Raw genomic sequence first — 25593 nt, 5'->3', positions numbered from 1 at the left:
CTAGTATAAGGAGCTTCCTGAAGTCCACGAGACTGCATTGTTCCAGGGAGGGAGTTCATGCTGGGACCTCTGGGACCCAAGCTGCTGCCATATGGTGCCATTTTGAGAGCAGAGTCAGCACCAAACTACATCCTGCCCTGTTGCCCAATGAATCCTGCATCTCCAACATCCCGCCACATCCACCCAGAAGGCTGCAGTGTTACTATGCCAGCTGACCCAGTGGTATAACCGCATTTCTGGCACCCGAGCCATGCAGCACCCTATATCCCAGGAAGCCGGTGATCTAGCATGTCAGAGAGGCTGAACACTCACATACCTCACCCAGGGGAGCAGGGATCAGCCTGCCTGCCCTACTATGGACACCACTAGTGCCTGTATACCACACCCAGAGGCCTAGGGACTGGGCCACCTGGCTCACTGCTGGCACCCATGCATGCCATCCAGTGGCCTGCAGACTGGTCCTACTGGCCTGCTGACACCACCAGTGTCTGTGCACTCCACTCAGGCACCAGAAGACCCACCTGCTATTGCCACTGCCAGTGCCAATGCATGCATCCTACCCAGGGACTCAAGGAGCAGGCCACCTCACCTGCCAGCACCTGTGTGTTCCACTTGAGGGCCCAAAGACCTCAGGGCACATACTACCACCACTGACACCTGCATGTGCCACCCAGGGAACCAAGAACTGGCCCACTGCCATCACTGCTGATGCTCACATACCCCACCAAGAGGTTTGAGGACCAGCCCACTTGGCACCTCCATCCCCAGCAAATCCTCACCACAGCCTCCAAAAACAACTGCAGCCTATGCCACTAAGGAACTTGCAGATACCTCCGATACTGATTACAGTCAAAGTAATCACATAGAGACTACACTATGGTGCCCATCCAGAACCAAAGCAAAAGCCATGTACCTAACTTACATTATAGATACATCAACAGGAAAAAGTATTTCTTTATGGAAGCTACTTTATAAAATTGGGAAAAGTGACAGTTATACCAGCTGTAGAAATATCAATGTGAGAACACGTGAACACAAAAAATCAAGAAAACATGATACCTCCAAAGGAACACAATAATTCTCCAGTAACAGACCCCAAAGGTAAAAAAAATTCTATGAAACGCCTGAAAAGGAATTTAAAATAATTATCTTAAGGAAATCCAGCAAGATACAAAAGAATACAGATAAATACAAAGAAATAAGAAAAGCAATTCATGAGCTGAATGAGAAATTCAACAAAGAGATAGATATCATAAAAAAAACACACACACACACAACAAATCCTGGAGTTGAGGAATTCAGTGAATGAAATAAAAAATACAATTGAGTACTTTAACAGTAGACTAGACCAATCAGAAGAAAGAATTTCTGAACTTGAACCCAGGTATTTTGAAATAATCCAATCAGACAAAGGTGGCACGGGGGTGTTGTGGAGGGAGGAAAAGAGGGAGGGAGAAAGAAGAAAGAATGAGAAGGAATGAGGAAAGCCTAGGAGACATGGGAAACAAGCAAACAAATAATCAAATTTTAGAAGTTCCAGAAAGAGCAAAGAAGGAAAAAGGCATAGAAAAATCCTGCATGTTCTCACTTATAAATAGGAGCTAAATAATTTGTACACGTGGACATAGAATAATAGACACTGAAGACTCAGAAGGGTGGGAGGGTCAGAGGGGGAGTGAGAAAGGAGAAATTACTTACCAGGTACAGAGTACTTATTCAGATGTGATTCCACTAAAAGTCCAGACTTCATCACTATGCAATATATTCATGTAACAAAATTGCACTTGTACCCTTTAAATTTATACCAAAAAAAGAAAACTTAATGAAATAATAACTGAAAACTTCCCAAGTGTTGGAAGAGATCTAAACATACAGATATGGAAGGTTCAATAATCCCCAAATAGATTTAATTTTAAAATGTCCTCTCCAAAGCACATTATGGTCAGAATCCAAAAGGTCTGGATCTCAGTGTGCATTACATGTGCCTCTTAAACCCTACTAAATATATCTTCAAAATTGCTACTCCTTCTCAAATATTTTACCTGACCCTGTAGTCAAATGTTTAAGCATACAGATAGTAAGCGAACAACTCTGGATTAGAAGTCTGCCTCCATGATTATTACATATGTGATATGAGAAAATTTCCTGATTGTTTTTTTCTGAGTTTTCGTTTCTTCATCTGCAAAATCAGGATAATAGAAAAAAAAAAACCCTACATTGCAGGATTGTTGTGAAGGTTAAGTGAGGTAATGTGTATAAAGTGCCCAGCATTTAAGTGTTTGATAAATGTTAACTCCCATCTTTTAAAAATAATAAAACATGCCAGCTATTTAAATGGTGAAAACTAATTTTCATCTTTGCAGTATCTGCAAGGGAATCCAGGAAACATACAATCATACCTTTTCAAACTCTATAATACAGTAAGGCTATATTATAGTGGATACCAAGTACTAGTTCTTCATGTTCAACATGGCCATTAAATATGATTTTTCTCCTTGGCACTCTATCATCATTTGTATGACCAAATAAACACATTTTAAAATGTATTCTGCATATTGCTGAACTATGAGATGATGTTTCAAATATAATTTGTTAGCATTAAGAAAAATAAGACATATTTTAATGCACTGCCAAGTTTTTAAGTTCTATCAAAACAGAGCCAAATGCACAAGCTCTAAATAAACAGTACTCTTAACTTGGACATGAGTAGTTTTATACTCTGGAAAAAGATGACAATAGTAATTAACTTTTGTTCTGAGTTTACTGTATGCCAGCACATGTTCTAGCATTTGACATGTATTATCACAAAAAAATCACAAAAACTCCATTAGGTAGGTAATAATATTCCACATTTACAGAAGAGGCAACTAATGCATGAAGACTTCAGTAATCTATACAACTAGTATGTGGCAGCACTGGGATTTAATTCCAGGCAGTCTGGCCTGGCCCCAGAACCAATATTCTTATGTACCCTTCTTAACTGCACAGTAAGATGCTTCTGTTCTTCTAGGGTTTTTTATGGTTTTAGGTTTTACATTTAAGTCTTTAATCCATCTAGAGTTAATTTTTGTATAAGGTGTAAGGAAGGGGTCCCGTTTCAGTTTTCTGCGTATGGCTAGCCAGTTTTCCCAGCACCATTGATTAAACAGGGAATTCTTTCCCCATGGCTTGTTTTTGTCACGTTTGTCAAAGATCAGGTGGTTTAGATGTGCGATATTATTTCTGAGGCCTCTGTTGTGTTCCACTGGTCTGTATATCTGTTTTGGTACCAGTACCATGCTGTTTTGGTTACTATAGCCTTGTGGTATAGTTTGAAGTCAGGTAGCTTGATGCCTCCAGCTTTGTTCCTTTTGCTTAGGATTGTCTTGGCTATCTGGGCTCTTTTTTGGTACCATATGAAATTTAAAGTAGCTTTTTCTTTAATTCTGTGAAGAAAGTAGCTAGATGGGAATAGCATTGAATCTATAAATTGCTTTGGGCAGTATGACCATTTTCACGATATTGATTCTTCCTATCCATGAACATGGAATATTTTTCCATTTGTTTGTGTCCTCTTTTATTTATTTGAGCCGTGGTTTGTAGTTCTCTTTGAAGAGGTCCTTCATGTCCCTTGTAAGTTGTATTCCTAGGTATTTTATTCTCTTTAGTAGCAATTGTGAATGGGAGTTCACTCATGATTTGGCTCTCTATTATTGGTGTATAGGACTGCTTGTGATTTTTGCACATTGATTTTGTATCCTGAGATTTTACTGAAGTTGCTTATGAGCTGAAGGAGATTTTGGGCTGAGACCATAGGGTTTTCTAAATATACAATCATGTCATCTGCAAACAGAGACAATTTGACTTTCTCTCTTGCTATTTGAATACCCTTTCTTTCTCTTTCCTGATTGCCCTAGCCAGAACTTCCATTCAGGACATAGGCAAGGGCAAAGATTTCATGACTACAACACCAAAAGCAATTGCAACAAAAGCCATAATTGACAAATGGGATCTAATTAAACTAAAGAGTTTCTGCACAGCAAAAAAAACTATCATCAGAGTGAACAGGCAACATACAGAGTGGGAGAAAATTTTTGCAATCTATCCACCTGACAATGGGCTAATATCTAGAATCTACAAGGAACTTAGACAAATTTACAAGCATAAAACAACCCCATCAAAAAGTGGGCAAAGGATATGAACAGACACTTCTCAAAAGAAGACATTTATGTGGCCAAGAAACATATGAAAAAAAGGTCATCATCACTGGTCATTAGAGAAATGCAAATCAAAACCACAATGAGATACCATCTCACGCCAGTTAGAATGGCAATCATTAAAAAGTCAGGAAACAACAGATGCTGGAGAGAATGTGGAGAAATAGAAACACTTTTACACTGTTGGTGGGAGTGTAAATTAGTTCAACCATTGTGGAAACAGTGTTGCGATTCCTCAAGGATCTGGAACCAGAAATACCATTTGACCCAGCAATCCCATTTTGGGGTATGTACCCAAAGGATTATAAATCATTCTACTATAAAGACACATGCACACGTATGTTTATTGAAGCACTATTTACAATAGCAAAGACTTGGAACCAACCCAAATGGCCATCAATGATAGACTGAATAAAGAAATGTGGCACATATATACCATGGAATACTATGCAGACATAAAAGAGAATGAGTTCATGTACTTTGCAGGGAAATGGATGAAGCTAGAAACCATCATTCTCAGCAAACTAACACAGGAACAGAAAACCAAACACCACACGTTCTCACTCATAAGTGGGAGTTGAACAATGAAAATACATGGACACAGGGAGGGGAACATCACACACCGGGGTCTGTCGGGGGATGGAGGGAAAGGGGAGGGAGAGTATTAGGACAAATACCTAATGCATGCAGGGGTTAAAACCTAGAAGACAGATTGATAGGTACAGCAAACTACCATGGCACATGTATACCTATGTAACAAACCTGCACATTCTGCACATGTATCCCAGAACTTAAAGTAAAACTTTTTTTAAATGCTTCTATTCTATCTTTTTAAACTCCAAGCACTTAAAGTACTTTCATTGTATATTTAAGTTATGCAACAAAACATTTAATACTATAATGACAAAATACATGGTAGAGCTATGGAATCAATTTTCAGCTATGTTACACAGCCAAAATATTTTTAAAGAGAATCTTATGCTTAATAAATATCTTTTGAAATTTTTGGCTAACTACTAAAATTATGACTAAATCTTAAAAGAACAAGGACTTAACTATGTTCATGTGGTTTAGAAAATAAAGGAATTGTTGCTTATCTTCATTTGTTAATCCACACACTTGTATTCTTTCATATTAAGAGTTAATTATTATATTTATTCTGCCTTCCTCCTCTTGGCACAGACCATGTAAATGGACACTGCACAAGTCCAACTTCTCAGAGTTGCAGTTCTGGAAAACGTCTTTCTAGTGCCGATGTTTCAAAAGTAAATCGCTGGGGTCCTGGAAGACCACCATTTCGAAAAGCCCAGTCAGCAGCCTGCATGGAGATTTCTTTACCAGTTACAACAGAAGGTATGTTAAACATATTAAATTTTTTTGGTACAGTTAAAATTTGGTTTACCATGGTAATGGGAACAGAGATACAGGATGGAGATCACATGTGAAAGATATTTAAAAACTACTAGTCAGTGAATACCTGAGAGCCTGATGGAGCTGTGGCCATAACTCCAACTCCATTCCTCACTCCACCTCCTTCCTCACCTGGAAAACCAAAATGTCTCTGCTTATAGGTAACTACTCGCTCCTCTGTACAAAGGGAGAGCTATGCCTTAATCTGTTCCCTACCCTTCCCGTAATAATTAAGAGTTTATTTCGATCCCAATGGTAAGCTTTTTGGTGTCTCTATCCGTAGATATTTAATGTATTGCAACCTTAATTTCCTCAATTGTCAAATGAATGTGACCAAGAACAAAGGCAAGATATTAAATTCTAAAGTTTTCTATCTTCATCTTCATATATTTTTAAAAGGAAGGTCTATTTGTTTATTTATGGAATGAGTGTGGGGCGGTGGGGGAGGGGAGTAAATTACAAGAGCCAGAGACCAGACATTTTTACAGAGGGACAAAAAGGGAATTTTGTAACTTTGCTGCAACTGTCCTATTGATAAGGAACTTTAGAAAGAGAGATAGGAAAAAAAAATTTTAGGAAAATTTGCTATAGTAATTCTATGCTGTGAAGTAAGTCTCTATTTACTACTCCTGAAAACTTTTGACAGTGATTTATATTGGTCCTCAAATTTAAAAAAATTATATTTAAGGGTTTGTTTTTTTAAATATTATGCTATACTAAATCTGATCCCTTAGATATGCAGATAATGATGTTATTTCTCTAACAGGTGTCTATGAATATCAACTTTGTATGGTGATGAACCATGAATGGAAAAGATTTGGAGCCATATAATAGCTAGCATGTTATAAAAGAAGCACTATGTAAGGATTATAAAAGAAGTAGCCCCCATTTAATTTTTATTTTTTTAAGAGAGAGGATCTCATTCTGTTGCTGAGGTTAGATTACAGTGGCACAATCATAGTGCACTGCAGCCTCTAACTCCTGGACTTAAGCGACGCTCCTGCCTCAGCCTCCCAAGCAGCTGGAGGTGCAGGTGCACACCACCACATCCATCTTATTTTTCAGTTTTTGTAGAGACAGTGTCTCACTAAGTTGCCCAAGGTAGTCTTGAACTCCTGGCCTCAAGCACTGGGGTTACAGACAGCCATGAGACACCACACCCAGCCAGAAGTAGCACTCTGAATCACTGTAATGAGAGGTGGGAATTTTGAATTTTAGATACTTCTACCTCTAATTTGTCCTGGATTCTGGGAAAATTACTAAACTCTAAGTCTGTCTCCAAATCTGTAAAATATATAACCTCCAAACTCCCTCTTGTCTCTAAATTTTATGACAATTATTTTTATAAATTTGGTAAGAGATAAAAAGGAGAAATTAGAAATACTATATTTTGTTTCCTTTTCTATAAAAACAATTATGAGTTACATGTGTACCTATCAAGAGGAAAAAGAGAGTGAAGGCCGTAGAAAGAAAAATATGAAGAACTTGTACTCTGTAGATTATAAGAGCAGGACAACCCTGATAACATTTCACTGAGCTGTATAAGTTTATGCTTATTGGAGTGTGCACATGTACAAGTGTTGATGAGAGGAAAACCTGAAACCATCCTGTTTTTTGTGTGTGTGTTTTTTTTTTCAAGTGAGCTGAAGCACTCTCAGAAAGATTACCACTATCAACAGGATGGCATATAGTCCATACTCTTTGTTTAGCCCTAGGCAAAGTTAGGACTGGATTTGAATTAAAGGTAACAGCCTGAAACTAGTTCAGGGAGATAAAATTTGCATTTTGGCCTTGGTAGAAATGTTAATTTTTACAATTGTAATTACTCCAGATATAGAATATGTTTGCCACAGAAGATTTGTGATCCAGATAAGCCCTTTCATGCCAATCGTCACAATATTGTTTTTGGAACTGACAAAGTGTTAGGGACACTTCCAACAATTTAGAGGTAGGAGGGAAGCACAATTTCAGTGATATCGGAAATTCTTATAACCGTTACTATTTAGACTAAATCTTTTTTCTAGGTAAAAGAATTTCAACTAACTTGTGAGTTAACATAGAGAAAGAAAAATGGTGAGCCAGAACTCAGGAGCCTCCAATTCTAGTCCTAGGTCTGCCTAAGCTTATGAATTATACTTCTAGACTTCAGTTTCTCCATCTTCAAAATAAGGGGTTAACTAGATAAGCTCCCTCCTAGGTCAATTAACAAACAATGTAATTTTACTTCCTCCTTGTAATTTCGGTTTCTATATATTAAATCCCTGATGTTATTGTGGAAATATGCTAACAATTTGTGTGGGGTTTTTTATGTATTTCCATAGAAAACCGAGAAAATTCCTATAATCGTTCCAGAAGCTCTAGTATCTCCAGTATTGACAAAGATTCTAAAGAAGCAATTACAGCACTATACTTCATGGAATCCTTTGCACGGAAAAATGACTCTACCATCTCTCCTTGTCTGTTTGTTGGAACCAGTCTGGGAATGGTGTTAATCATCTCCTTAAACCTACCATTAGCAGATGAACAAAGGTTTACAGAGCCAGTCATGGTATTGCCAAGTGGTAAGAGTTTGTATTCATTCATTCCTTCACTGTTAGTTTTTCAAATTTAGATATAAGGTATTATAAACATAAATTTGTATTGGAGCAAAGGTTATAAGTATTCTGCACAATGGGAACTATTAAGAATTTTATATATCATATACCATCCCAACATTTGTCATATTGTAGCTTTCCTTTGGAGTAAAAGAGTACAAGCATTTCTTTGGTAGTAAACTGTGGAAGTGCCAACCTGAACAATGACATGGTAAATAAGTTCCTGAAAAGCACTGAGGAAAACCTAAATGCAAAACTTAAATTTATTTTTAACAAATTGAAGCATTTACCCAAAGTTCCATGCCAGATTAGAGCATGAGTGTTTTTACATCATCCTTGAAGAACTCAGAATAATTAAGCTAGAAGCTGTCTGACCTAAAGTGGATTTCTAAAGACTTTTATAACCTTCTCATCTTGTTTCAAAAGCGTGCCACACAATTTCTTTCCTATTCATGCTAGTGCCTAGAGAATTTGACCAATGTTATAAGTGTTGTTGTCAAGCATATGTTGTATTCTCTTCCTCCTTGAATTACCTTTTTTTTCTTTTTGAAGAAGAGATGAGTGTGATTCCTCCTGTTATTCCTAATTTGTTCTTATCACTAATTTTATTGTTTCCCTATTTCCTATATAAGAAATTTTCAGATAGTTTTTAAGTTAAAAAATTTCATTAATCTGTAGGATAAGGGTTTTATTGTAAAAGGATATATATAGAAGGTTACAGTTGTGTTTCCTTTCACTGATGTGCTAAGTTCATATGAAAAGATTGTAGGTAGAATAGTCAGTTCTCTATTAATGTGGCAAATTCAGATTTGTGTTTTAAAAGTTAATTGTGACGATTACTTATTTTAACATATAGTTCACATGAAAAAATATATTTTACTATAGTCCTAATTGTGAGAAAATATACACAATTCTTTTGACTGGTGAATTAGTTGGAGTCAAATCAATGAGATCATAATGAATTATTAATTATTAATTCAATTCATTTTTTAACTCAATAAAAGATTACATATATTGGACATCTAATATGTACCAGGCATTCCTCACAAGTTTAAAGGTAAAATCAACTTCCACTGTCACACAAGTTTAAAGCTGTAAGTTAAAGACAATTTCCTAACTAGAAATATTCTAACAAATGTAGTTTTCTGTATCACAAGCATAGAAATAAGCAATCCCTGGACTAACAAAGCAGGTCTCTCAGTATTATAGGGAAATTCTTTGCCATTCTTAGCACATATATTTAGACCAAAAAATGATGACAGAATACAAAATAAGTATAGATTTAACTTTTGGCATTATTTTGTTAATATTTGAAAACTTTTTCTTTATCTACTTAATAAGATTTAATGGGAAGCTATCTTCTCCAAGTCTCTATGTCACTATTCTTTCAAGACTTTAGTTAATAATATGTGTCAACATCAATTCATTGGCTGGGCACAGTGGCTCATGCCTATAATTCCTGCACTTTGGAAGGCTGAGGGAGGAAGATTATTTGAGGCCAGGAATCTAAGGCCAGCCTGGGCAACATAGTGAGACCCCATCACTACCAAAATTTTTTTCTAAATATATATTTTTTAAAAAATTGCTGGGTGCAGTGGCTCACACCTATAATCCCAGCACTTTGGGAGGCCAAGGTAGGAGGATTGCTTGAGCCCAGGAGTTCAAGACCAGTCTGGGCAGCATAATGAGACCCCATCTGTACAAATAATTTTTAAAAATTAGCCAGGTATGGTGGTGTGCACCTGAGCCCAGAAGGATGAGCATGCAGTAAGTCATAATCTCACCACTGCACTCCAGCCTGGGTGACAGAGTAAGACTCCATCTCAATACAAAATAATAAATTAATTAATTAATTAATTCAAATGTGCCACACTTATACAAGATGTTAATAATAAAGGAAATGACAGAAGGGGTACGTGGGAACTCTTTATACTTTCTGTTCAATTTTCTTTAGATCTGAAACTGCTGTTAAAAATACATTCTTATTAATTTGTTGAAAAAAAACTGTATATAAAGGAGAAAACCATTAGTCTGGGTTCCCATGTTTGTTCTATAATTAACCATTACAAGAAAGAAAGCCTACTTGGGAGCCATAATTTATGGCAGTAAAAAGAAAGGAGGGAAAAGATAAAGGTGACAGAAAGCTTGTTTAAATTTAAAGTAGAAAATTTTGTGCATCCTCTTTCAGAGCTTATTTATTGACTATCTGTCCTAGTCTTCACCCTCCTTGCCATATCTATTTTCTTTCCTATAACCATGAGTCTCTGCCCAAGCTTATGGGAACTATTATGGGTACTGTTTATGTTATTATGGTTGCTGCCACAGCTAATGGGAACCATTAAAGAAGGTTTGGATTTAAGGGCATTTAGCACTTTTCCATTGTCAGTGCTGAATTGAGTGACATGCTCTCTGGCCTTGAATGCATCTTTTTTTCCTGTAAAAACATTGTTAAATAAACTTTTGTCAGTCGGCCCAGGAAAATTCATGAGTCAAATAGTTTCCTTAGACTTGAAAACAGTCTACTTTGAAATGTATCCACTCATTCAACAAACATTTACCAAGACCATACCACTGAAGTAAGCACTGGAGATACAATGGTCCCTGTTTTCAGAGACTTGTAGGGAAAAACAAAATTAAACACAAAATTACAATAAAGAAAATATAATAATGGAAATTACACTAAGAGAAATAAAGAATACTGTGGCAGCATGGCAGGGGGATTTGGGGAAGAGCTCCCTAACAAAAATAACATCTGAAGTGGAAGTTGGACAAGTTTGGGAGTAAGTGTACAGTACTGATGTTTAAGAGTAATTTGCGGGCTGGGTGCAGTGGCTTATAATTGTAATCTCAGGATTTTGGAAGACCAAAGTGGGAGGAATGCTTGAGCCCAGGAGTTCAAGACCAGCTGGGCAACACTGGGAGACCCTGTCTCTAGAGAAAAAAAAAATTTTTTTTGAAAGAGTAATTCAGGGGGCGGAGCAAGATGGCCGAATAGGAACAGCTCCAGTCTCCAACTCCCAGCGCGAGCGACACAGAAGACCGGTGATTTCTGCATTTTCAACTGAGGTACTGGGTTCATCTCACTGGGGAGTGCCGGACGATCGGTGCTGGTCAGCTGCTGCAGCCCGACCAGCGAGAGCTGAAGCAGGGCGAGGCATTGCCTCACCTGGGAAGCGCAAGGGGGAAGGGAATCCCTTTTCCTAGCCAGGGGAACTGAGACACACAACACCTGGAAAATCGGGTAACTCCCACCCCAATACTGCGCTTTAAGCAAACAGGCACACCAGGAGATCATATCCCACGCCTGGCCGGGAGGGTCCCACACCCACGGAGCCTCCCTCATTGCTAGCACAGCAGTCTGTGATTTACCGGCAAGGCAGCAGCGAGGCTGGGGGAGGGGCGTCCGCCATTGCCGAGGCTTAAGTAGGTAAACATAGCCGCTGGGAAGCTCGAAAAGCTCGAACTGGGTGGAGCTCACAGCAGCTCAAGGAAACCTGCCTGTCTCTGTAGACTCCACCTCTGGGGACAGGGCACAACTATACAACAACAAAAGCAGCAGAAAACTCTGCAGACACAAACGACTCTGTCTGACAGCTTTGAAGAGAGCAGTGGATCTCCCAACACGGAGGTTGAGATCTGAGAAGGGACAGACTCCCTGCTCAAGTGGGTCCCTGACCCCTGAGCAGCCTAACTGGGAGACATCCCCCACTAGGGGCAGTCTGATACCCCACACCTCACAGGGTGGAGTACACCCCTGAGGAAGCTTCCAAAGCAAGAATCAGACAGGTACACTCGCTGTTCAGAAATATTCTATCTTCTGCAGCCTCTGCTGCTGATACCCAGGCAAACAGGGTCTGGAGTGGACCTCAAGCAATCTCCAACAGACCTACAGCTGAGGGTCCTGACTGTTAGAAGGAAAACTATCAAACAGGAAGGACACCTACACCAAAACCCATCATCAGTACATCACCATCATCAAAGACCAGAGGCAGATAAAACCACAAAGATGGGGAAAAAGCAGGGCAGAAAAGCTGGAAATTCAAAAAATAAGAGCGCATCTCCCCCAGCAAAGGAGCGCAGCTCATCGCCAGCAACGGATCAAAGCTGGACGGAGAATGACTTTGACGAGATGAGAGAAGAAGGCTTCAGTCCATCAAATTTCTCAGAGCTAAAGGAGGAATTACATACCCAGCGCAAAGAAACTAAAAATCTTGAAAAAAAAGTGGAAGAATTGATGGCTAGAGTAATTAATGCAGAGAAGGTCATAAACGAAATGAAAGAGATGAAAACCATGACACGAGAAATACGTGACAAATGCACAAGCTTCAGTAACCGACTCGATCAACTGGAAGAAAGAGTATCAGCGATTGAGGATCAAATGAATGAAATGAAGCGAGAAGAGAAACCAAAAGAAAAAAGAAGAAAAAGAAATGAACAAAGCCTGCAAGAAGTATGGGATTATGTAAAAAGACCAAATCTACGTCTGATTGGGGTGCCTGAAAGTGAGGGGGAAAATGGAACCAAGTTGGAAAACACTCTTCAGGATATCATCCAGGAGAACTTCCCCAACCTAGTAGGGCAGGCCAACATTCAAATCCAGGAAATACAGAGAACGCCACAAAGATACTCCTCGAGAAGAGCAACTCCAAGACACATAATTGCCAGATTCACCAAAGTTGAAATGAAGGAAAAAATCTTAAGAGCAGCCAGAGAGAAAGGTCGGGTTACCCACAAAGGGAAGCCCATCAGACTAACAGCAGATCTCTCGGCAGAAACTCTCCAAGCCAGAAGAGAGTGGGGGCCAATATTCAACATTCTTAAAGAAAAGAATTTTAAACCCAGAATTTCATATCCAGCCAAACTAAGTTTCATAAGTGAAGGAGAAATAAAATCCTTTACAGATAAGCAAATGCTTAGAGATTTTGTCACCACTAGGCCTGCCTTACAAGAGATCCTGAAGGAAGCACTCAACATGGAAAGGAACAACCGGTACCAGCCATTGCAAAAACATGCCAAAATGTAAAGACCATCGAGGCTAGGAAGAAACTGCATCAACTAACGACCAAAATAACCAGTTAATATCATAATGGCAGGATCAAGTTCACACATAACAATCTTAACCTTAAATGTAAATGGACTAAATGCTCCAATTAAAAGACACAGACTGGCAAACTGGATAAAGAGTCAAGACCCATCAGTCTGCTGTATTCAGGAGACCCATCTCACACGCAGAGACATACATAGGCTCAAAATAAAGGGATGGAGGAAGACTTACCAAGCAAATGGAGAACAAAAAAAAGCGGGGGTTGCTATACTAGTCTCTGATAAAACAGACTTTAAACCATCAAAGATCAAAAGAGACAAAGAAGGCCATTACATAATGGTAAAGGGATCAATTCAACAGGAAGAGCTAACTATCCTAAATATATACGCACCCAATACAGGAGCACCCAGATTCATAAAGCAAGTCCTTAGAGACTTACAAAGAGACTTAGACTCCCATACAATAATAATGGGAGACTTCAACACTCCACTGTCAACATTAGACAGATCAACGAGACAGAAAGTTAACAAGGATATCCAGGAATTGAACTCATCTCTGCAGCAAGCAGACCTAATAGACATCTACAGAACTCTCCACCCCAAATCAACAGAATATACATTCTTCTCAGCACCACACCGTACTTACTCCAAAATTGACCACGTAATTGGAAGTAAAGCACTCCTCAGCAAATGTACAAGAACAGAAATTATAACAAACTGTCTCTCAGACCACAGTGCAATCAAACTAGAACTCAGGACTAAGAAACTCAATCAAAACCGCTCAACTACATGGAAACTGAACAACCTGCTCCTGAATGACTACTGGGTACATAACGAAATGAAGGCAGAAATAAAGATGTTCTTTGAAACCAATGAGAACAAAGATACAACATACCAGAATCTCTGGGACACATTTAAAGCAGTGTGTAGAGGGAAATTTATAGCACTAAATGCCCACAAGAGAAAGCAGGAAAGATCTAAAATTGACACTCTAACATCACAATTAAAAGAGCTAGAGAAGCAAGAGCAAACACATTCGAAAGCTAGCAGAAGGCAAGAAATAACTAAGATCAGAGCAGAACTGAAGGAGATAGAGACACAAAAAACTCTCCAAAAAATCAATGAATCTAGGAGTTGGTTTTTTGAAAAGATCAACAAAATTGACAGACCACTAGCCAGACTAATAAAGAAGAAAAGAGAGAAGAATCAAATCTACGCAATTAAAAATGATAAAGGGGATATCACCACCGACCCCACAGAAATACAAACTACCATCAGAGAATACTATAAACACCTCTACGCAAATAAACTGGAAAATCTAGAAGAAATGGATAATTTCCTGGACACTTACACTCTTCCAAGACTAAACCAGGAAGAAGTTGAATCCCTGAATAGACCAATAGTAGGCTCTGAAATTGAGGCAATAATTAATAGCCTACCAACCAAAAAAAGTCCAGGACCAGATGGATTCACAGCTGAATTCTACCAGAGGTACAAGGAGGAGTTGGTACCATTCCTTCTGAAACTATTCCAATCAATAGAAAAAGAGGGAATCCTCCCTAACTCATTTTATGAGGCCAACATCATTCTGATACCAAAGCCAGGCAGAGACACAACAAAAAAAGAGAATTTTAGACCAATATCCCTGATGAACATCGATGCAAAAATCCTTAATAAAATACTGGCAAACCGGGTTCAGCAACACATCAAAAAGCTTATCCACCATGATCAAGTGGGCTTCATCCCTGGGATGCAAGGCTGGTTCAACATTCGCAAATCAATAAACATAATCCAGCATATAAACAGAACCAAAGACAAGAACCACATGATTATCTCAATAGATGCAGAAAAGGCTTTTGACAAAATTCAACAGCCCTTCATGCTAAAAACGCTCAATAAATTCGGTATTGATGGAACGTACCTCAAAATAATAAGAGCTATCTATGACAAACCCACAGCCAATATCATACTGAATGGGCAAAAACTGGAAAAATTCCCTTTGAAAACTGGCACAAGACAGGGATGCCCTCTCTCACCACTCCTATTCAACATAGTGTTGGAAGTTCTGGCTAGGGCAATTAGGCAAGAGAAAGAAATCAAGGGTATTCAGTTAGGAAAAGAAGAAGTCAAATTGTCCCTCTTTGCAGATGACATGATTGTATATTTAGAAAACCCCATTGTCTCAGCCCAAAATCTCCTTAAGCTGATAAGCAATTTCAGCAAAGTCTCAGGATACAAAATTAATGTGCAAAAATCACAAGCATTCTTATACACCAGTAACAGACAAACAGAGAGCCAAATCAGGAATGAACTTCCATTCACAATTGCTTCAAAGAGAATAAAATACCTAGGAATCCAGCTTACAAGGGATGGAAAGGACCTCTTCAAGGAGAACTACAAACCACTGCTCAGTGAAATCAAAGAGGACACAAACAAATGGAAGAACATACCATGCTCATGGATAGGAAGAATCAATATCGTGAAAATGGCCATACTGCCCAAGGTTATTTATAGATTCAATGCCATCCCCATCAAGCTACCAACGAGTTTCTTCACGGAATTGGAAAAAACTGCTTTAAAGTTCATATGGAACCAAAAAAGAGCCCGCATCTCCAAGACAATCCTAAGTCAAAAGAACAAAGCTGGAGGCATCACGCTACCTGACTTCAAACTATACTACAAAGCTACAGTAACCAAAACAGCATGGTACTGGTACCAAAACAGAGATATAGACCAATGGAACAGAACAGAGTCCTCAGAAATAATACCACACATCTACAGCCATCTGATCTTTGACAAACCTGAGAGAAACAAGAAATGGGGAAAGGATTCCCTATTTAATAAATGGTGCTGGGAAAATTGGCTAGCCGTAAGTAGAAAGCTGAAACTGGATCCTTTCCTTACTCCTTATACGAAAATTAATTCAAGATGGATTAGAGACTTAAATGTTAGACCTAATACCATAAAAATCCTAGAGGAAAACCTAGGTAGTACCATTCAGGACATAGGCATGGGCAAAGACTTCATGTCTAAAACACCAAAAGCAACGGCAGCAAAAGCCAAAATTGACAAATGGGATCTCATTAAACTAAAGAGCTTCTGCACAGCAAAAGAAACTACCATCAGAGTGAACAGGCAACCTACAGAATGGGAGAAAATTTTTGCAATCTACTCATCTGACAAAGGGCTAATATCCAGAACCTACAAAGAACTCCAACAAATTTACAAGAAAAAAAACAAACAACCCCATCAAAAAGTGGGCAAAGGATATGAACAGACATTTCTCAAAAGAAGACATTCATACAGCCAACAGACACATGAAAAAATGCTCATCATCACTGGCCATCAGAGAAATGCAAATCAAAACCACAATGAGATACCATCTCACACCAGTTAGAATGGCGATCATTAAAAAAGTCAGGAAACAACAGGTGCTGGAGAGGATGTGGAGAAATAGGAACACTTTTACACTGTTGGTGGGATTGTAAACTAGTTCAACCATTATGGAAAACAGTATGGCGATTCCTCAAGGATCTAGAACTAGATGTACCATATGACCCAGCCATCCCATTACTGGGGATATACCCAAAGGATTATAAATTATGCTGCGATAAAGACACATGCACACGTATGTTTATTGCGGCACTATTCACAATAGCAAAGACTTGGAATCAACCCAAATGTCCATCAGTGACAGATTGGATTAAGAAAATGTGGCACATATACACCATGGAATACTATGCAGCCATCAAAAAGGATGAGTTTGTGTCCTTTGTAGGGACATGGATGCAGCTGGAAACCATCATTCTTAGCAAACTATCACAAGAACAGAAAACCAAACACCGCATGTTCTCACTCATAGGTGGGAACTGAACAATGAGATCACTCGGACTCAGGAAGGGGAACATCACACACGGGGCCTATCATGGGGAGGGGGGAGGGGTGAAGGGGGGGGGGGGAGGGGGGAGGGATTGCATTGGGAGTTATACCTGATGTAAATGACGAGTTGATGGGTGCAGCACAGCAACAAGGCACAAGTATACATATGTAACAAACCTGCACGTTATGCACATGTACCCTACAACTTAAAGTATAATAATAATAAATAAATTTAAAAAAAAAAAAAAAAAAAAAAAAAAAAAAAAAAGAAAGAGTAATTCAGTACAACGTGAGTAAAAATCTACAAGTAAGAGAGGACATGGCATAGCTGGAGCCTGTAGATAGAATGATACTAAATGAGGATGGAAAAGTAGGCAGGGAATGATTATACAGTGCCTTATAAATCGTGTCAAGAAGGAGAAGACTACCTAGTGTTTTTTGTTTTTGTTTTGTTTTTCAGTACAAAACTTGTGATGCAAAACACTGGGTTGTTTTTTTTTTCAAGATCTAGTTATTAAATTTTAAATTTTATAATTGTAAAAATCAAAATATAAAGAAAAAAATGAAAATTCTACCACTAGCAAACTTTGTCCCTTCTCTGTCCCCCTTCCCCTCTTCATTTCCTCCCCTAGGAATTTTACTCTCCACTAGCAACTCGGTGAGAAATTTATTAAAACTCATTTTAAATTTTATTTATTTCTACTGAACTCTTTATGCTGCCAACTATAAATTATTCTATAATGATCAGTTCTGCCATACAAAGTACCTAGCACTTCTTTGTAAGATATATATATGTTATATATACACACACACATATAAAACATATATATATATGTAGCTCATAATCAAACTCAAGATTTAAATTCATGATTAAAGTCAAGATTCTCCTTGACTTTAATCATGAATTCTCCTTACCCCAGTGGTAGGCTGCTTTTTCATTGCTATAAAGGAATACCTGAGATTGGGCAATTTATAAAGAAAAGAGGTTTAATTGGCTCACAGCTCTTCAGGCTGTGCAGGAAGCATGGCACCGAGATTTGCTCAGCTTCTGGTGAGGCCTCAGGAAGCTTCCAATCATGGTGGAAGGCAAAGAGGGAACAGGCACATTACATGGCAAGAGGAAAAGCAAGAGAGAGAGGAGGGAGGTACCATATAATTTTAAACAACCAGATCTTATGTGAACTAACAGAGAGAGAACTCAATAATCACGAAGGAGATGGTTCTAAGCCATTCATAAGGGATCCATCCTCATGATCTAACACGTCCCATTAGGCCCTATCTCCAACATTGGAGATTACATTTCAACATTAGATTTGGAGGGGACAAACATCCAAACCATATCAACTTCCAAACTAGTTATTTTTAACACTCTTTCATTTCTGTTAGTAGAATATTAACAGAAATATAATTAATAGCCATCATACTACCTAAATCGCCTCCATAACTTCAGTTTTTTTCTTCTGACCCTTTTACTCACTGCCTTCAAACTGGTCATATGCCAGTATTATTTTTATCATTGAATTTTTACTTTTGGACCTACCCTGTCTACTCTGGAGTTGTCCCAGCCTTACTCCCTAAGTCAAACTTATTTTCCAGCATTCAATTCCTTTAAAGTCTGCTTCTCCATTGAAGAACTAGTAAGTTAATTTATATAAATATGAAAATAGGTTAATGTGCTTTATTATAGATATTATATGAAACTGGTTAATAGACTTTTTCTGGAAATTATTTAATTGAAATTAGAATGATAGTATTTTTAGTCCTAAGTCTAAACTTTGATGAAAAACTTTATTAAAATATTGTTTAGTTAAGATCTTTTGATATAAGATGGGTATATTTCAAATATACTTATGAAATTCATGCATTTTATCTCTTATAAACTGCAATAAGAACTAATACAATAATAGCATAGTTAAACATAATCATTACATTTGACTGAACAAGAATAACAAAGGCCTCATACAGAATACTCAACATATATACTCCCCATTTATAGGTTTCAATATTTAGCACCTTTCGGAGTTACCAGTATCTATTATTCTATTTCATATGTTCATGTGTACCCATTGTTTAGCTTCAACTTATAAGTGAGAACATGTAGTTTTTTACTTTCTGAGTCATTTTATTTAGGATAACAGCCTCCAGCTGCATTCACATTGCTGCAAAGTGCAATGATTTCATTATTTATTTATTTTATTATACTTTAAGTTCTAGGGTACATGTGCACCATGTGCAGGTTTGATACATAGGTATACACGTGCCATGTTGTTTTGCTGCACCCAGCAACTCATCATTTACATTAGGTATTTCTCCTAATGCTATACCTCCCCCAGATCCCTAACCCTTGACAGGCCCCAGTGTGTGATGTTCCCCGCCCTGAGTTCAAGTGATCTCATTGGTTTTCTGTCCTTGTGATAATTTGCTGAGAATTATTGGTTTCCAGCTTCATCCATGTCCCTGCAAAGGACATGAACTCATCCATTTTTATGGCTGTGTAGTATTCCATAGTGTATATGTGCCACATTTTCTTAATCCAGTCTATCACCGATGGACATTTGGGTTGGTTCCAAGTCTTTGCTATTGTGAATAGTGCTGCAATAAGCATACGTGTGCATGCATCTTTATAGTAGCATGATTTATAATCCTTTGAGTATATACCCAGTAATGGGATTGCTGGGTCAAATGGTAATTCTAATTCTAGGTCCTTGAGGAATCGCCACACTGTCTTTCATAATGGTTGAACTAGTTTAGAGTCCCACCAACAGTGTAAAAGCGTTCCTATTTCTCCACATCCTCTCCAGCACCTGTTGTTTCCTGACTTTTTGATGATTGCCATTCTAACTGGTATGAGATGGTATCTCATTATGGTTTTGATTTGCATTTCTCTGATGACCAGTGATGATGAACATTTTTTCATATGTCTGCTGACTGCATAGATGGCTTCTTTTGAGAAGTGTCTGTTCATATCTTTTGCCCACTTTTTGATGGGTTTGCTGGTTTTTTTAGTGTAAATTTTTTTGAGTTCTTTGTAGATTCTGGATATTAGCCGTCAGATGGGTAGATTGCAAAAATTTTCTCCCATTCTGTAGGTTGCCTGTTCATTCTGATGGTAGTTTCTTTTGCTGTGCAAAAGCTCTTTAGTTTAATTAGATCCCATTTGTCAATTTTGGCTTTTGTTGCCATTGCTTTTGGTGTTGTAGACATGAAGTCCTTGCCCATGCCTGTGACCTGAATGGTACTGCCTAGGTTTTCTTCTAGGGTTTTTATGGTTTTAAGTCTAACATTTAAATCTTTAATTGATCTTTAATTAATTTTTGTATTAGGTGTAAGGAAAGGATCCAGTTTCAGCTTTCTACATATAGCTAACCAGTTTTCCCAGCACCATTTATTAAATAGGGAATCCTTTCCCTATTTCTTGTTTTTGTCAGGTTTGTCAAAGATCAGATGGTTATAAATATGTGGTGTTATTTCTGAGGCCTCTGTTCTGCTCCATTGATCTATATCTGTGTTTTGGTACCAGTACCATGATGTTTTGGTTGCTGTAGCCTTGTAGTACAGTTTGAAGTCAGGTAGTGTGATGCCTCCAGCTTTGTTCTTTTTGCTTAGGATTGTCTTGGCAATATGGGCTCTATTTTGATTCCATATGAACTCTAAAGTAGTTTTTTCCAATTCTGTGAAGAAAGTCATTGGTAGCTTGATGGGGATGGCATTGAATCTATAAATTACCTTGGGCAGTATGGCCATATTCATGATATTGATTCTTCCTATCCACAAGCATGGAATATTATTCCATTTGTTCGTGTCCTCTTTTATTTCCTTGAGCAGTGGTTTGCAGTTCTCTTTGAAGAGGTCCTTCACATCCCTTGTAAGTTGGATTCCTAGGTATTTTATTCTCTTTGTAGCAATTGTGAATGGGAGTTTACTCATGATTTGGCGCTCTGTTTGTCTGTTAATGGTGTATAGGAATGCTTGTGAGTTTTGCACATTGATTTTGTGTCCTGGGACTGCTGAAGTTGCTTATCAGCTTAAGGAGATTTGGGGCTGAGATGATGGGGTTTTCTAAATATACAATCATGTCATCTGCAAACAGGGACAATTTGGCTTCCTTTTTAACTAATTGAATGCTCTTTATTTCTTTGTCCTGCCTGATTGTCCTGACCAGAACTTCCAACACTATGTTGAATAGGACTGGTGAGAGAGGGCATCCTTATCTTGTGTCGGAAAGGGAATGCTTCCAGTTTTTATCTATTCAGCATGATATTGGCTGTGGGTTTGTCATAAATAGCTCTTATTATTTTGAGATACGTTCCATCAATACCTAGTTTATTGAGAGTTTTAAGCATGAAGGGCTGCTGAATTTTGTCAAAGGCCTTTTCTGAGTCTATTGAGATAATCATGTGGTTTATGTCATTGGTTCTGTTTATGTGATGGATTACGTTTATTGATTTGTGTATGTTGAACCAGCCTTGCATCCCAGAGATGAAGCCGACTTGATCGTGTTGGATAAGGTTTTCGATGTGCTGCTGGATTTGGTTTGCCAGTATTTTATTGAGGATTTTCACATCCATGTTCATCAGTGATATTGGTCTAAAATTCTCTTTTTTTGTTGTGTCTCTGTCAGGCTTTGGTATCAGGATGATGTGGGCATCATAAATTGAATTTGGGAGGATTCCCTCTTTTTCTATTGATTGGAATAGTTTCAAAGGGAATGGCACCAGCTTCTCTTTGTGCCTCTGGGAGAATACAGCTATGAGTCCATCTGGTCCTGGACTTTTTTTGGTTGGTAGGCTATTAATTATTGCCTCAATTTCAGAGTGTTATTGGTCTATTCAGAGATTCAACTTCTTCCTGGCTTAGTCTTGGGAGGGCGTATGTGTCCAGGAATTTATCCATTTATTCTAGATTTTTTAGTTTATTTGTGTAGAGGTGTTTGTAGTATTCTCGGATGGTAGTTTGTATTTCTGTGGGATCCGTGGTGATATCCCTTTTATCGTTTTTTATTGCATCTATTTGATTCTTCTCTCTTTTCTTCTTTATTAGTTTTGCTAGCAGTCTATCAATTTTGTTGATCTTTTCAAAAAACCAGCTCCTGGATTCACTGATTTTTTTAAGGGTTTTTTGTGTCTCTATCTCTTTCTGTTCTTCTCTATTCTTAGTTATTACTTCTTGCCTTCTGCTAGCTTTTGAATTTGTTGGCTCTTGGTTCTCTAGTTCTTCTAATGGTGATGTTAGGGTGTCGATTTTAGATCTTTCCTGCTTTCTCTTGTGGGCATTTCGTGCTATACATATCCCTCTACACACTGCTTTAAATGTGTCTGAGATATTCTGGTACATTGTGTCTTTGTTCTCATTGGTTTCAAAGAATATCTTTATTTCTGCCTTCATTTCATTATTTACCCAGTAGTCAGTCAGGAGCAAGTTGTTCAGTTTCCATGTAGTTGTGCGGTTTTGAGTGACTTTCTTAATCTTGAGTTCTAATTTGATTGCACTGTGGTCTGAGAGACACTTCGTTGTGATTTCTGTTCTTTTACATTTACTGAGGAGTGCTTTACTTCCAACTATGTGGTCAATTTTGGAATAAGTTTGATGTGCTGAGAAGAATGTATATTCTGTTGATTTGGGGTGAAAAGTTCTGTAGATGTCTATTAGGTCTGCTTGTTGCAGAGCTGAGTTCAATTCCTGGATATCCTTTTTAACCTTCTGTCTCATTGATCTGTCTAATACTGACACTGGGGCGTTAAAGTCTCCCATTATTATTGTGTGGCAGTTTAAGTCTCTTTGTAAGTCTCTAAGGACTTGCTTTATGAATCTGGGTGCTCCTGTATTGGGTGCATATATATTTAGGATAGTTAGCTCTTCTTGTTGAGTTGAACCCTTTATCATTATGTAATGGCCTTCTTTGTCTCTTTTGATCTTTGTTGGCATAAAGTCTGTTTTATCAGAGACTAGGATTACAATCCCTGCTTTTTTTGCTTTCTATTTGCTTGATAGATCTTCCTCCTTCCCTTTACTTTGAGCCTATGTGCATCTTTGCATGTGAGATGGGTCTCCTGAATACAGTACACTGATGGGTCTTGACTCTTCATCCAATTTGCCAGTCTGTATCTTTTAATTGTGGCATTTAGCCCATTTACATTTAAGGGTAATATTGTTATGTGTGAATTTGATCCTGTCATTATGTTAGCTGGTTATTTTACCCATTAATTGATTCAGTTTCTTCATGGCATCAATGGTCTTTACAATTTGGCATGTTTTTGCAACTTTGGTACCAGTTGTTTATTTCTATGTGCTTCTTTCAGGAACTCTTGTAAGGCAGGCCTGGTGGTGGCAAAATCTCTCAGTATTTGCTTGTCTGTAAAGCATTTTATTTCTCCTTCACTTATGAAGCTTAGTTTGGCTGGATATGAAATTCTGGGTTGAAAATTCTTTTCTTTAGGAATGTTGAATATTGGCCCCCACTCTCTTCTGGCTTGTAGGGTTTCTGCCGATAGATGCCCTGTTAGTCTGATGGGCTTCCCTTTGTGGGTAACTCGACCTTTCTCTCTGACTGCCTTTAACTTTTTTTCCTTCATTTCAACCTCAGTGAATCTGACAATTATGTGTCTCAGGGTTGCTTTTCTCAAGGAATATCTTTGTAATGTTCTCTGTATTTCCTGAATTTGAATGTTGGAGTGCCTTGCTAAGTTGGGGAAGTTCTCCTGGATAATATCCTGAAGAGTGTTTTCCAGCTTTGTTCCATTCTCCCCATCACTTTCAGGTACACCAATCAAACTAGATTTGGTCTTTTCACCTAGTCCCATATTTCTTGGAGGCTTTGTTCGTTTCTTTTTACTTTTTTTCTCTATCTTGTTTTCTCACTTTATTTCATTAATTTGATCTTCAGTCACTGATACCCTTTCTTCCACTTGATCAAATCAGCTATTGAAGTTTGTGCATGTGTCACCAAGTTCTCATGCCATGGTTTTAGTTCCATCAGGTCATTTAAGGTCTTTGCTACACTGTTTATTCTAGTCATTCATCTACTCTTTTTTCAAGCTGTTTAGCTTCCTTGCAATGGGTTTGAACATCCTCCTTTCGCTTGGAGAAATTTGTTATTACCAACCTTCTTTGAGCCTTCCCTTTACTTTGAGCCTATGTGCATCTTTGCATGTGAGATGGGTCTCCTGAATACAGTACACTGATGGGTCTTGACTCTTCATCCAATTTGCCAGTCTGTATCTTTTAATTGTGGCATTTAGCCCATTTACATTTAAGGGTAATATTGTTATGTGTGAATTTGATCCTGTCATTATGTTAGCTGGTTATTTTACCCATTAATTGATTCAGTTTCTTCATGGCATCAATGGTCTTTACAATTTGGCATGTTTTTGCAACTTTGGTACCAGTTGTTTATTTCTATGTGCTTCTTTCAGGAACTCTTGTAAGGCAGGCCTGGTGGTGGCAAAATCTCTCAGTATTTGCTTGTCTGTAAAGCATTTTATTTCTCCTTCACTTATGAAGCTTAGTTTGGCTGGATATGAAATTCTGGGTTGAAAATTCTTTTCTTTAGGAATGTTGAATATTGGCCCCCACTCTCTTCTGGCTTGTAGGGTTTCTGCCGATAGATGCCCTGTTAGTCTGATGGGCTTCCCTTTGTGGGTAACTCGACCTTTCTCTCTGACTGCCTTTAACTTTTTTTCCTTCATTTCAACCTCAGTGAAGCTTACTTCTGTCAACTTGTCAAAGTTATTCTCTGTCCAGCTTTGTTCTGTTGCTGGTGACGAGCTGTGATCCTTTGGAAGAGAAGAGGCACTCTGATTTTTAGAATTTTCAGCTTTTCTGCTGTGGTTTCTCCTCATCTTTGTGGTTTTATCTATCTTTGGTCTTTGATGTTGGTGCCTAGAGGTGGGGTTTTGGTGTAGATGACCTTTTTGTTGATGTTGATGCTATTCCTATCTATTTGTTAGTTTTCCTTCTAACAGTCAGGTCCCTCAGCTGCAGGTCTGTTGGAGTTTGCTGGAGTTCCACTCCAGACCATTTGCGTGGGTATCACCAGCAGATGCTGCAGAACAGCAAATATTGCAGAACAGAAAATATTGCTGCCTGATCCTTCCTCTGGAAGCTTCGTCACAGAGGGGCAACCACCTATATGAGGTGTCTGTCGGCCCCTACTGTGAGGTGTCTCCCAGTTAGGCTACACAGAGGTCAGGGACCCACTTGAGGAGGCAGTCTGTCTGTTCTCAGAGCTCAAATGCCATACTGGGAGAACCACTGCTGTCTTCAGAGCTGTCAGTCAGGGACGTTTAAGTCTGCAGAAGTTGTCTGCTGCCTTTTCTTCAGCTATGCCCTGCCCACAGAGTTGGATTCTAGAGGCAGTAGGCCTTGTTGAGCTGCACTGGGCTCCACCCAGTTTGAGCTTCCCAGCCACATTGTTTACCTACTCAAGCCTCAGCAATGACAGACGCCCCTCCCCCAGCCAGGCTGCCACCTTG

General features: G+C 38.5%; 1 protein-coding gene across 4 annotated transcripts in view; it reads left to right on the top strand.

Moving 5' to 3' along the window:
• STXBP5L (syntaxin binding protein 5L) overlaps positions 1-25593 on the top strand; it is a 512379-nt gene that overhangs the window by 456883 nt on the left and 29903 nt on the right. For all 4 annotated transcript variants that reach the window (XM_050781882.1, XM_050781881.1, XM_050781884.1 and 1 more), the window contains 2 exons: positions 5379-5549; positions 7928-8167. In XM_050781882.1, coding sequence (XP_050637839.1) covers positions 5379-5549; positions 7928-8167 — 411 coding nt within the window. The remainder of the gene's footprint in view (positions 1-5378; positions 5550-7927; positions 8168-25593) is intronic.

The sequence above is a fragment of the Macaca thibetana genome, chromosome 2 (genome assembly GCF_024542745.1).
Source record: "Macaca thibetana thibetana isolate TM-01 chromosome 2, ASM2454274v1, whole genome shotgun sequence".
NCBI classification, from domain to species: Eukaryota; Metazoa; Chordata; class Mammalia; order Primates; family Cercopithecidae; genus Macaca; species Macaca thibetana.
The sequence above is the reverse complement of the archived record's forward strand: the minus strand, read 5'-3'. Positions and strand labels throughout refer to the sequence as shown.